Raw genomic sequence first — 13,651 nt, forward strand, 5'->3', positions numbered from 1 at the left:
ATTTACAATGCCTTGAAAATGAGTTGTTTCATGAAAATGCAATGAGAGAGCCCAAATATAAAGGTCTCATGGAAGCTTGTAGAACAAGCTAGAAAGTGCTAGAAGATAAGGTTGACAACTAAGCATACATCCACAAAAGGTGGGATATCTTCGAACAAGGTGAGAGGATAAGTATGACTTAGATAGGAACAAACTCCCATGTTGTCAACAAATCATCAACTACAACTATTAAATAAATGCATTAACCTAAGTAAACTTAAGTAAAAGAATAAATAATTATTTATTCTAACACCCCCTCTTAAGTGAAACTTAGGAGAATGCCTTAAGCTCACAAGAGCTAAGATAAAATGCATAATGGATCTGGGCAACAAGGCCATGTTAGGTACCCATGTACAATGCAAAGAAATGAAACCTCTGAAAATGGAGAAAGAGGGAAAATCTCATGGGAAAAACCCTCCCCCAAAAAGAGGTAAGAACCTAGTGAAGGACTGAAGAAGCCTCCAACTGGAGGAATGTCTCATTAAACAGAAAAAAAAGTGATCATGAAGAACATCACTAAAGCATGAAGAAGCCACAAATTCTATCATCAGAAAGAAACTTTTGATCTGAAAAACCTCCATGGAAGAAGGCATGAACTGAGCATGTCTATATGGTAGATGATCCATCTCACTAAAATGCATAGGTAGCCAATCACTACAATCACCTAGTATATAGGATCAAATATTGAATACATAACTCACACTATTGAACCATTGAACCAAGGAAGCATTAGAATAACATAATAAGCCCCCCTTAATGTAGACAGGGTGAGATTATAGGCAACTAAAAAAGTGGGCCAAAATCCTCTGCAGAAAGAACCAAGAATGATGAGAGAGTTGAAGAGGTATAAACACCTATAAAGGCACGGTCACCGACTCTGTGTGGGGCAAAAAAGGAAGGGGGCACAAAAGTAGCAAACAACTATCCCACCCATGGTGCTTTATAAAATAGTGCAAGTACAACTGTCTCAAAACAACATTCACGAACCTGAAATGCAAGAGTGGCACTTTATCTCGGTGTGTTTGCATAAAGATGATTACAAATGATAGCTACAATGATCAAAAAAGGAAAAAAGCTAATACAAAAGATAGTATAGCCCAAAACAAAAAATTCCATACCATGAAAACGATCCTTAGACCTAGAGAACACCCAAGATATCTAACATAGAGAAAAAATGCCAAAAAAATGATAGAAAGAGCATGGGGTAGAATCTAAAGGAAATGACAACATTTTTGAAAAGATGACAAAACCAGCTTTCCAAAAATATAACATTTTCAAAAAATGGATATGGGATGCAAAAGAAAAGCTTGCTGAAGTGAAAAAAAAGAACTCCAAACTTCAACTACAAAAATGGGCAATCAAATTCCATCAAAACCTAAAAATACTTGCATCAATGTCTCTGTCTTAGAACTAGCTTTACGATGCTTCTTTTGGATCAGAAAAATACCTTCGTGTGCTCAAGATATGGCCAAAAAATTGCAAGTAGGTCAACAAGGACCCTGTAGAGCCTGGCAGGGGTGCTGATGCAAGATGACATCATAATGATGTTAGCAATCTACTAGTTTAAATTTGATGTCCTAGGGGCCATCGTAGCAAAAAATTGCCACATGGCAAGTTACTGAGGTGGTCGGGTGACATGGCAGCGGCCATGTGGAAGGTGCCAATGTGTCACCCATGACACATGGCACCCACCGAGTGTGCCAACTATGTTGTAAAGTCCACATGAGCTGTTGACTAGTGGGACAGCAGAGCGATGGAGTGCAAGAGGCAAAACCCAATGGAGGCAGCGGCCTACAGTGTCACCGCTGGTGGGGGCGGTGGATGAGTGGCTCGTCAGCAGTGACCACTCTGTAATGGCTAGAGAGACATTTGGCGGGCTACAACAAGGCATAGGCTATGCATTGGTGGGTTTGCGGTGGCTCGGTGGTAGCCCTATACTTTTTAAAATAAAATTGCAATAAATTCCCAAAAAATTGTCCATACGGCTTCCTAGACAAAAGTTTTTTACCTCTTGGAGCTCCTGTCACCAAAATCTACAAATTTTATATGAATCCTAATTGTAAACAGCCTTCTGGATCCAATGGCTACATTTTTTTTGGCTCAAAGTGCTCCGAAAAAATGCTTTTCCCCCAAATTGAAGAAAAATGCACAAGTAAACTAGGGTTTGTGTCTTCAAATCGTGACTTCAAAAATCCTTCAGCCAAGAAGCAACAGGGAGGCTTTGATACCATTTAGGAGTTGATAAAATCCAACTCTATAGCTTGCCAAGATCACCTGCATGCAAATAACTCGTTGAAGGGAAACCAAGAAGGAAGAGGTGGAGCTTGGAAAAACCCTAAACAAACTTGAGAGAGAGAAGATATTGCAAACAAGAAAAATGTGTTTACAATGCCTTGACAATGAGTTGTGTTTTGAAAATACAATGAGAGAGCCTGAATATAAAGACCTCATGGAAGCTTATAGAACAAGTTGTAAAGTGCTAGAAGATAAGGTTGACAACTACACATATGTCCAAAAAAGGTGGGATATCCTTGAATAAGGTGAGGGGATAAGTATGACTTAGACCTAAAAAAACTTTCGTGTTGTCAACAACTCATCAATTACAACTATTAAATAAATGCATTAACCCAAGTAAACTTAAGTAAGAGAATAAATAATTAATAAATAATTATTTACTCTAACAACACTCTCCACTATGTTCTCCTCTTTGCAAGTTCCTAACTAAGACATGTCTTTCTTGCCTAGGCCTTGCTTAAATTTTGAGCTAGCTCCACCACGCACACAGACAAAAAAGAAAAGAACATTTGTACAAAGGATTCTTCCTGACTCCAATACTCCATTTGATTGAACAAAGAGATCAAGAAGAATCCATTCATTGGTCTACTCCTACTTAACACAATTCTAGTCTATAGAGTCCTACTAACATAATATAAATTATAGAGTAAAATTACTTAACATAGACTGGAACTATCTTTATTGAATTTAGAAAATTACATTACATTGAAAAGCTTCTAGCCACTGAAAATTAACTCTCTGCTAGCTTCTAACTCTATTTCTAAAATTCCTTCTCACTCCAACTCCATGTCTCTCTCTGTACTATCCAAGAATATTCAGCTTTTATCTCCACTCCAGTCCCTTCCAACAAACCATCAAGATTCTTCATTCAACCTCCTTTTCCAAATCTGTAACTTCTTTTTAACTTGTAATTGCCTCTTGGATGACATCTCAATCTTCTTTCTCCATTTTTTTTTTCTCTTTTGACTTTTCTAGCTTGTAACGTTGCAAACAAGTCTTTCTCGCCCCTTTGCATCTCTTTCTTCATTAACTATGTTTCAAGTTGTGACATTGCACTAGTTGTTTTCTTAATAGTTTGCTCCTTTAATACTTATCCTCTAATCATCTACTTCATCATTTTAATACTATGAAACAATGGTCGTGAGTTTGCATCACTTCCTTTTGACTGTCTACATAACATTGCAATCATGTGAGAGACAGTTTATGCAACTTCCCTATCAATTCTCTTAACTATTTTCTAGCCCTTGTGATCATCCAATTTTGGACTTGCACAAATTTGATACTATTTCCCTTAACCATGTTCTGACTCTTGCAACCTTGCAATTTGGGCATCTTCACTATTGTCTACTCTAGTGGTCTACTCAATATTGTAACCTTGTGAAAAGTTTATGAGCGCATCTTCAAAATTATTCACTCTGATGGTTAAATTAACCTTGTGACCTTTCAAAAAGTTCTAAGAAAATATTCACACGAGTTCTTTCTAACTGTCTTCCATCCCTTGCAATTTTGTGATCATGCAAAACCTTAACACTGATGGTTGTGAAACTTCACACAGTTAATGAACTTAACTGCTTGTTTGGTTGTGATCTTGTGAATATCGAATGAATCAAGTTGAAGTCCTCAATGCACTTATTTAGTGAGTTTATTTGATGTGATCTACTCCTTTATCACAAACATGAAAACTAACTAGGCCTTGGAGTAAAACCCTAGGGTGTTTTGCACCATTCTCCCCCTCTACGAAAAAGAGACCACACTAGATTAGTTGGCAACAATGTTAGAATAATGCCTCATTTCTTGAAGTCTTCTTCATCGATCCATGAAGCCTTTTCAATAGGTAACCTTTTCCATTGAACGAGATACTCCATGTATACTTAATGTCTTGTCGTTTCTTCACTCTAGAATCCAGTATCTTTTTAGCTTGTAGCTTCTATTGTACTATTATTTTGATCTCTTGGATGTCTTTCTCCATTTCTTCTTTTTGAATATCTTCTAGAATCTCAGGTACTTTATAGGAAATTAGGTCTTTCACATTGAAGATTGGCGATAACCCTAATTTCTTAGGTAAATCAAGCTTATAAGTATTACGTCTATACTTCTCTAGATTTTTGAAGGGACCAATTCTTCTCATCTGCAGCTTGCTTGACATTCCTTTCTATTGGAAAAAAGAGCCCTCCTACCAAGTACTAAATTCAAATATTTAAGCCCACCCAATGGTCACTTTCATGTTATATTTTAAATCCCAGAGCCGTGCCATAATCATATGGTCCCAATCTTACCATAGTTCATGCATTGAAGGATCATCTAGCAAATCAAGCAATGATAAGATGCTACAAGGCTACTATTGGTCGAGTGGTTGGGTTGTCATAAGATCACAGATAGTTAAGGGGTTGTAAGCTAGAAAGAGGTCTTTTCTGATGTTGCGATAGTAAGTAATTGTAAGATTGTAGGTGCTGCAAAGATGTGTTCCGACACCATGAAGTTAATGATTGTAGGATTGCGGGGTTAACTTCTCAGGTTGTCAATGCTACGAAGGGGAAGGTTGTTCATATGATCCTATGGTCATAAGGTTGTAAGCACAAGCAAGGATGCTTCCCAAGGTCACAAAAAATATAGTTAAAGCATGATCGTAGGATCACAAGGGTTATTACCATGACTATCGATATCACGATGAACTATGATTGTAAGATCGTAAGGTCAAATCAACTACACCTATGACATCGTAAGGAGAGAATAATGATACTATGACCTTACACCAGGGGTGTTATCATCATTTTGTTGTATGATCATAAGATTTGTTGTTGTCGAAGGATTGTAAAGAGAATGGAGGATGGGCCCCATGCTATGAGGTATCAGCAATCGTAAGATCATAGAAGTTAGGGTTATGAACAAAAGGTGATATGAAAGGTTTTGACCGCAATTGACACTCGTAAGATTGTGAGTTCCATTGTTGACCAATATATACAAGAAGCTTCACCCACCAAGTTGGACAAGGAGAAGTTCCTATCCAATCAGGTAGTAGGAAAGGTACATAGTGACAATTGAAAATGATTAACCTATGCTTCCTATCTGATTTAGTAGGTTAATGACAAAGGAAGAAACTCTTCAATGATATATCCAATCTTTTTGATCTTCTACAACCACTTTCATCTTTTCAATATTTTTTATTCATCTTGGATTAATTGAGATTCACCATTGAGTAACCTTGTCATTATTTTGATTTTAGAATGCTAATCTAATTTTTTTCATAAAGTCTCTTTGTTAGATAAATGTGGGGGTGTGGGGAGCGTTGAATAAGTTATCCTCAATTTATGATTCTACCTCTATTAAAAGTTCAACTATCTTCAATGAGTAGCCACAATATTTATGAAGCTTAAGGTGTATCATGATTAGTGTAGTAGTTGGTAAGAGAGGTACATAATAATTTATTTTCCTTTGAATAGGATTCTATTCAAAGTCAAGGAGTACATATTTTAATGAGTGTACAACTGTCTTATTTTGATAATATTAAGTAGCCCTAATTTTACTTGTCCTTATTTATTTGTATAGATTTTACTGTATGTAAAGAACTATTATCCAGTTAGGGTTTAGAACCAATTACCATACATGAATTATTCCTTTAAAAAATAAAGATAGCCAGAAATGCGTGTTGACTCAGAATAACAAAATATTGCAAAATAGCTACAAGTTAGTATTGTTGGTATTATTAGTATTCAATGACTAAATGAATTATTCACCATTAGTAAATGAATGATTATATTCGTCATTATTAAATGCATTACTTAGGATGGGTGATGAACCCATTGCATGATGTTCATATTCAAAAAATATGAGTAATGACTTTTAAACAAACTATTAAAAATTCATGATGGAGCATGCTCCCTAATTTATGAAGGTGAATAAATGGTTGGTCATTTAAATAGGAGAAATTTAATTTTTGTGAAGACAAATGAGAAATTATAGTAACTCAATACTGATGACAGAGGAATCAATTGGCTAGCTTATGTAATGATGTAGTAATAATGCAAGCATCTATAGAATAAGTCATTTGTCACTTTGCACTAAAATTATTTTGCTAATCTCACTCATTTTTTCAATCTATGCATAATATATTTTAAATAAATTAATATTTATACCCCTCATAAAGACAGAATTCTCTTAACAAAGCCACATAAGAAAATTACCATCATATGCAGAAGCAAAATAGAGTTGAAAAGTCAAATGTCCACTTCATAAGCATAATTTCTTGTTCCAATTTATATTGAGTTGCAATTTTTGATACAACGAAAATCAAATAGGTTACATAGATTAATCTTGTCATCATTAAATTTTATAATTGAACATAGTTAATGTCATTTAATTCATAGAGAGTTGACCACATGTCAGTACTACAAATGCATAAAATGTTGAAATGTACATATAAAAACATTGATCTTAAGTCACAAGCTATGTCAACCCACGATGAACATAAGCATGACATCAGTACATCATATGATATAAAATGTGCAATAACATAAAAGTAACATGACATCAGACCTTTAAGCCCATCCACATGTAGTCCAATCCCCAAGCCATCAGAGTGCAGTCCATCTGCTATCATGGGATGGAAGAGTGGCTCAAGCAATTTTACCACCCAAGCATGGAACGGTTAGCTCCCCAAGGTTCTTTGGTTAACAAGACTACTCGACCATGGGACAAGAAGGCTAAGAACTTAACACAATTGAATCAAAAGGATCTAGTGCAACCAAGTGCCTAAGTCTACTTTACACATATGCCAAGTAGAACATATACACATGGATTTGGAAGAGGAAAAACAAAAATTAAGCATGCATCTCACACTTATGCAAAAAAAAATCATGAACTTGGCCAAGCATCAAAACCAATATAAACTTGGCCAAGTATCAAAACCAATATAACGTAAAAAAATCGGTAGGTAGAAAAATGAGGAAAATTAGTCACAAGATTTCCTTTTGAACTACCCTCCTCTTTCAAACCACATTCAACACCACTCCATTTCAACACAATTCTATGGATAAAAAGTACAAATTTAAAACATCACTACCCCTATAGTTTTATCCTTCCAGGGTCAAGTTTTAATTTTAATGATATTTGTTAACAAGCTACCAAGTTTACCTATCAGTCATTTATAAGAAAACTTCTAAAAAATGTATATACTATTTTCTTATCAGTGATAAAAATATATTTAAAAAGAAAAAAATCAGAAAGATCAGAAAGTAACATTACATTTCTAATTTTCACAAACCAATAAAAAAATTTAAAACTTAAGACTAAACAACATAATTTTTATCTATTCCACATAACTATTTTGAGTAGTGCCAACGGATTTATAAGGGGTTTTTTAATGAGGTTGAGGAAGCTTAGATACAAATCCATATCTCTTGAAAATTTAAGAATATTTCAATCTGTTTTAAACAAACTCAAATTAACCTTCTATTATAGATGCGAAAACAATCAATGTATCTATGTTTCTTTTAACTTAAGGATTTCTCTATCCTAGTGAATTTGGATTTTCAAAATAAGCTGAGTTTTCTGGGAAGAAGAAGAAACTTGTATATATATTTATATATTTTAAGTCTTGGAAATGTAACTCATCATTCTAGAGTAGACAGTTGAGGATGCTATCTACTAATATGAATCCATTAACAAAATAAATTAAATATGAAAGATAACTAGATGTTCCACTAAAATAAAAATAAAAATTAATTGATAAAAGCTTTTCAAAGAAAATCTCTTATATGAAAAGGATATCACATAATGGTTCAAAGAAAAAGTAAGTCCAACAAGTGAAATAGAAAATCACATGGCAACAAAAACAGCCAAAATGCTTTTTTTGTCCAACAGAAAAGGATTTAAAAACTGAAAGAGATAATCACAATGAATTTTAAAATTAATCTATTTCCGTTAGATCTGCTCATAACAAATTAACAAAGGAAAAATAAAAGATGGGAAACCTAGATGTAGGGAGGATTCTCCCTATTCATTGTTTCTACCTCTAAATCCAACTATTGAAATCCACTTGTTCTTGTGTTCTTAGCCAAAATAATATTTCACAATGCCTCATCTTTTTCTTCAATCCCCTCTCTTCCCCCTATTTCTTTCCCTCATAATTTCTTTTAAAAAGAATGTTGTCCCCTTCAAAATTGCAGTTCTCCTATTTTTGGAACTTCCATCATGAGCATTCAATGAAAGTCTCATGCTTTGATTTCCCACTACCCACCGATTAAGGATTTTGACTTAAATTTTGGCTTAAGAAAGTTTAATTACTTCACGTTCTATTTAAATCATCTTTATCTAATTCATGACCACAATTTCAAATTTGAAAACTATTAATTACTAATTGAAACTAAGTTTGAAATCACAAGAAAATAGATTATATACAAAATAAAATAACTATGTGTGTGTGCGTGTGCGTGACTACACCATACAAATTTCGGGCCAACCCTGTGAAGGAGCTAAAGTCCTCTACCTCAACCACTCTTCTGCCTTCAGTACTTGCACACTCACAACCTCAAATATGTCGACACATCAGTATTGTCAACCATATTAATAAGATTACATCATAGAATAAAATAAACAAATCATCTCATATCATAATTCATGATTTCCTCATCATTTATATAATATGAATTTTTAAGTATTCAACTATCATAGACACATGCTTTCAAAACATGATTTTAAATCAACCATTTTACATAATCAAATCAAAATATAGCAACTTGTAAATATAACCATACAATATCCATCATGTCACTAACTCATAAAGTCGAACATAAAATGATATTACAATAATGACTAGCAAGTTTGAATTTATCTATCTAATATTATCGACTAATAAAGTCTAAACAAAATATAAAGGCGTTCAACTCAATTCAAGTCATACATAGTCAAACATAGTCTAAGAGTTGAACTCATAACATGTCCTAATAAATAGTATGTTGAAAAGTGAGTCGTTACAATCCTCGTGCCTATTATAAAATAACACTAGTTAGTACATAAATGATCATTTAAAAGATGTATACTAATTTATAACTTTACTTATTATGTTAACTCTATTTTCCTAAAGTAAAATATAACTCTACATAATTATTATTAAAGACAATCAAAATTCAATAATAGAAAATAATGTTTGATGAATAGTTTATAGTTTCTGACTTCGGTCGTTTGAACTCATTCGCGGGGTGATCCTGTATCCCCCGGCCTTTTTTTGTGAATCTTAGTAAATTTATTAATTGAAAAGGACTATTCATCAAAAATAAATAAAAAATAATAGAAAATAAATTCCATTAAAAAAATATGATAAATATTTACTACTTTTTAATATAAATGAAATAAATATTACCATTAACTATTATTCAAAAATTCGATAATTGTCCAAAGAGAGGAGGTGTTCAGCAAGGGTCAAAACTGAATGGTTAAAATAATACAAATATAATTGAATAAATCAATTAGGGAATTGCATTCCCATCTAATCATCTTCCATGTGCAGCCCCCCAAGTTGCAATTGTAAATTCGACACTTTGAATACTAAACATTGGTTTTTTAAGTTCAGATCCGAAACTCCAGCTTCATTAATGTCTTTTATTACACTATATATCTAGTCAACAATTGATAAAATATGGAAGGAAGATTTTCGTAGAGGAAACGGCAGAAGAATATGGCAAGAGCTATTAGTGATACAGATCCGGTGATTAAAAACAGTCCCCAGAAACTATACATGCTCAACCTGTTTGTATCTACTGTTGCTACAGGACTCGCGCAAACCGTGTCATTGAAATACATTGCTTCGATTTTACGCATTTCTTCGTCCTCCGAGAGAGACAAAACGGCCCTCGAAATGTCTGACAGCAGAGGCGAACCTTTAGGAAACACCTGCACCAAAACCATAGCTAAGAATTGTTTCCTGAATAAAAATAATTGCTACAAGTATAAAATTGAGGGAAACCCACAAATCCTAGACCGCCAGTTCTGTAGGTAGGCCCCACGATTGTATATCCGCATTGCTTGGACAAGAATAGGCGAAGGTAGGGAATCTCGTCAAAAATAGCAGCAACACCGCCATTATTTGGGCCCTTGGTCAGAGCTTCCTCACATTCTTGCGGAGTTGAATAGTTTTTCAATTTCTCCTTTGATATTTTGAAGTGCTGTTGCAAATATTCACTCACAAAAGACCCTTTTTGATATCCCACTGGAACTCCCTTGTTTCTCACAGACTCCACACTTGCAATCGATGGTGTCATTTGTCGAACGGTGAGGATTGAAGTGAGGTTGGCTGTGTAACTCGCTGTCAATATCAGAACTACGAACAGCCAGATTATAATGGCGATTCGACTCTCGTTTCTGACGATCGCCTCCCCTGCAAACAACGCCACAATGGAAGGATAAAAATAAATCTCTGGATAGACTCACTCCATACCAAAGAAAGAAAAAATTATAGATGTATATGACTGTGGCTACGTTCAACTCCAAGAGCAATTTAATTCTGTTAGTTACTTACTGTGAGAGAAAAATAGAGTCGAGAATGAAAACCTGGAACAAAACCCAAGGGAAGAATATTTAGATATACGTATTTATTCGAGAAGAGAAAGTAGCAGAGAATATCGTTTGATACCATAGAGTGGTGACCACTTGGGTGATGGGATCTCCTCCAAAAACATCATTTACCCCGTGCTCAAGAATCCACACCACCGCTCCTGTAAAGATGAAGAACGCTCCTGTTGCACACCACAAGCTGCGAGTAAATGGCAGGAGAAACGCCCATGGATTGTTCCCGCCATTAGTTGTAATGGGTACCACCATTGCCATCCCAGTCTCTGTAAACGGATGTGTGAAATCCACAAACTCGCTTCGATTTGCTAAAATTGTAGTATCGCCCACCACCGCGTCGAAGTTCTGCCAAACAAAACTTCATCAATACCAATAGCATTTGAAATAAAAATAAAAATTACTACTCTTTAAGTTTAATGAAAGCTGCAGCACGAGAATAACAAAGAGACATTGAGGTAGACTTGATAGACGAGATCGTTATAGGTGTCGGTCTCATAAGGGATGAGATCATATTGAAGGTCGTAATCAAGCTTCCTGAGAGCCGCGTCAAACACATCCTTACAGAACCCCGTAACAATGCTCTGATTACGACTTTTATCATATTTGACCGTTAAGAACTCCTCGAATCCCTCCTTTACGGGCACGGCGATTCGAAGCCTTTTGCCGATCATGGGTATCACCCAACCTCGTGGAATCTGCGTGTTTCCCCCTGGCCAAATCACCGTCTTGAGACTTTCTACGCTACTGTAAGGAGGCAGAGGAAACGCGCTGGACAGATGTTGAGTTTCATCCCTCCATTTCCAGTAACCGAGAACACGGTAACTTTTGCCTACCACATTTACTATTTCGTAAGTAGACCCTGAGAGTTCTCCATTGCTAAGACTTACAGCCCCGCTTAGCCCTATAAATTTAGTTTCCAGTATGTGTTGCAACAGCCGCTGGCCCTGCTCAAACACCCTGATTCTTGTCAAGTCCGTTGCATTCCCCAGTTGTACAGGAGGGCTTGAGGGCTCCGAGAAGTTAATGCTGGTATTACTGGATGCCAATTTAGCAATGGCTCGGGCTACCATTTGTACGGTGTCATAAGCCAATAGACCGTATTGGTTGAGCTCTGTCAGGGAGAAATCATCGTCCGTGTTCTCAGCTCTAGATTTTCGTTTCCACCGTTTAGTGAAATTCGTGAGCTTTTCCGAATTGGGAACATAAGCCTTCACCCCAATAATACCTTCCATGGATGCCATTGTGGAGGCGTTGAGCAGAGTATCGAAGAGACTGGTAAAGCCATCCGTCGTTATCCAGACATAACCGGGGCCCATCATTCCAACGTCATGTGCCTCCGCAAAGAGCTTCATCCCGAGACCGGCGTCCATGTGAGCAACGAATACTCTGGACTGCATATTATTTAACTTAAAGAGCTCTTCCCTTATGGCCTCCATGGTCGCATTTGCCGAAATTGATGATTTGTATCCTATTTCGGAACCCACGTCCTTCAGCGCATCGTTCAACGAGTTTATGGCGCCGAAACCAAAATCATCGTCAGGATAAACTACCACAACTCTTCTCCAGCCATGATATCTTACGAGGGCAGCAATGGCCTTCATCTGCAACGCATCGCTCCGTGCCATTCGAACAAAGTATGGAAATCGGGAGTTGGAAAGAAGGGAACTCGTAGCAGAAAAGGACACGATCGGCACATTCCCTGCATCTCCCACATCTGATACGAACTCTGCAACTTGAGACTTTTGCGGCCCGATTATCGCTACAGCTTCCCCTTTCAGGAGGTCAATGGCTGCATGATCATAATTAGAATCAACAACATTAGTTTACCCGCGCTATCCATTACAACCGACAAATTGTCATAAACAAGAAAGAGGAGTGGATTACCGGCGCTCGCACCGCCGACGGAATCTCCCTGAGCGTCTCGCATGTGCAGGACGAGCCGCGCGCCGTTCAGAAGGTGTGGATCATTGTTGACGTCCTCCACAGCCAAATGAATGGCAGTTTTGGCAACTCTGCCCACCAATGAGTCGAAGTCCACGATGGCACCAACATGAACGGTGCTATCAGCTGCCGCTAAAGACCACAGATTCGAAAGGAAGATGATACCAAACATGAATGCGCCCAATATTTTCCAGTCGCAAAAAATGTCTGCCCTACCTTCTCTCCCCCTCATTTTCTCGGAGATGACTTGAAACCCTCAATTTAACAGCTTCAACGGAATTTGTTCTACGTAATTCTAATATCTCAGGGCACATATTTATGGAAATGAGAACTTTGTAGAGCATATTATCTCCCTGTGGAAAGTGCTATTCAACGCACAAAGTGGGGTTCAGTAGTCAACGCACATCTAATTTCCATCTCTCATCTCATCCTTGGTGGGTTCTGTGAGTTGGAGAGCAACTCGACAGCAAATTTTAATGGAGATTGAATTAGTCTTCCTTTTCCTTCACGCGTTTCTTTCCTATGCTAATCAAATTGGCTCAAAGAAGCGTATCCTCCCCTTGTCACTTGTTTGCTACTACGGACCGATCAAGTCAGCTTGTTTAATCGTGAAGTCGGGATTGAACTATTCAAATGGAAGCTCAGCCTGTACCAAAGTCAAACTTCCCAAACTTTTTGGGTTTAAGCTGTATTTTTAACTCCCATCTTTGTTCTTTTCTGTTATTTTTAATTGATAAGATAGAAGAGAACTTATATTTTGCTTACGATGATTTTTTTAATCTTCGTGCGCTTCTATATTTTATAGAAAATAGCA

General features: G+C 36.5%; 1 protein-coding gene across 1 annotated transcript; it reads right to left on the reverse strand.

Annotated features, from left to right (window-relative positions):
• Positions 1 to 9,933: 9,933 nt before the first annotated feature.
• On the reverse strand, positions 9,934 to 13,069 carry LOC149554737 (glutamate receptor 2.7-like). The gene is made up of 6 exons (XM_089828990.1): positions 12,781 to 13,069; positions 11,346 to 12,685; positions 10,961 to 11,241; positions 10,847 to 10,878; positions 10,299 to 10,705; positions 9,934 to 10,221 (listed from the first exon to the last, which is right to left on the reverse strand). The coding sequence occupies exons 1-6, from the start codon at positions 13,067 to 13,069 to the stop codon at positions 9,934 to 9,936; spliced, it is 2,637 nt and encodes an 878-aa protein (XP_089685116.1).
• Between the last annotated feature and the right edge of the window lie 582 nt (positions 13,070 to 13,651).

Source organism: Cupressus sempervirens, chromosome 5, assembly GCF_028749045.1.
Source record: "Cupressus sempervirens isolate cs-2001-9-10 chromosome 5, ASM2874904v1, whole genome shotgun sequence".
Classification (NCBI taxonomy): domain Eukaryota; kingdom Viridiplantae; phylum Streptophyta; class Pinopsida; order Cupressales; family Cupressaceae; genus Cupressus; species Cupressus sempervirens.

What these genes read in the sequence shown, in the direction of transcription:
- LOC149554737 (XM_089828990.1), bottom strand. Translation starts at nt 13,069, where the DNA reads ATGAGGGGGAGAGAAGGTAGGGCAGACATTTTTTGCGACTGGAAAATA. An exon ending in CAAGTGGTCACCACTCTATG is followed by an intron (nt 10,879 to 10,960) that starts GTATCAAACGAT and finishes GTTTTGTTCCAG; the next exon opens with GTTTTCATTCTCGACTCTAT. An exon ending in GACTCTATTTTTCTCTCACA is followed by an intron (nt 10,706 to 10,846) that starts GTAAGTAACTAA and finishes CGTTGTTTGCAG; the next exon opens with GGGAGGCGATCGTCAGAAAC.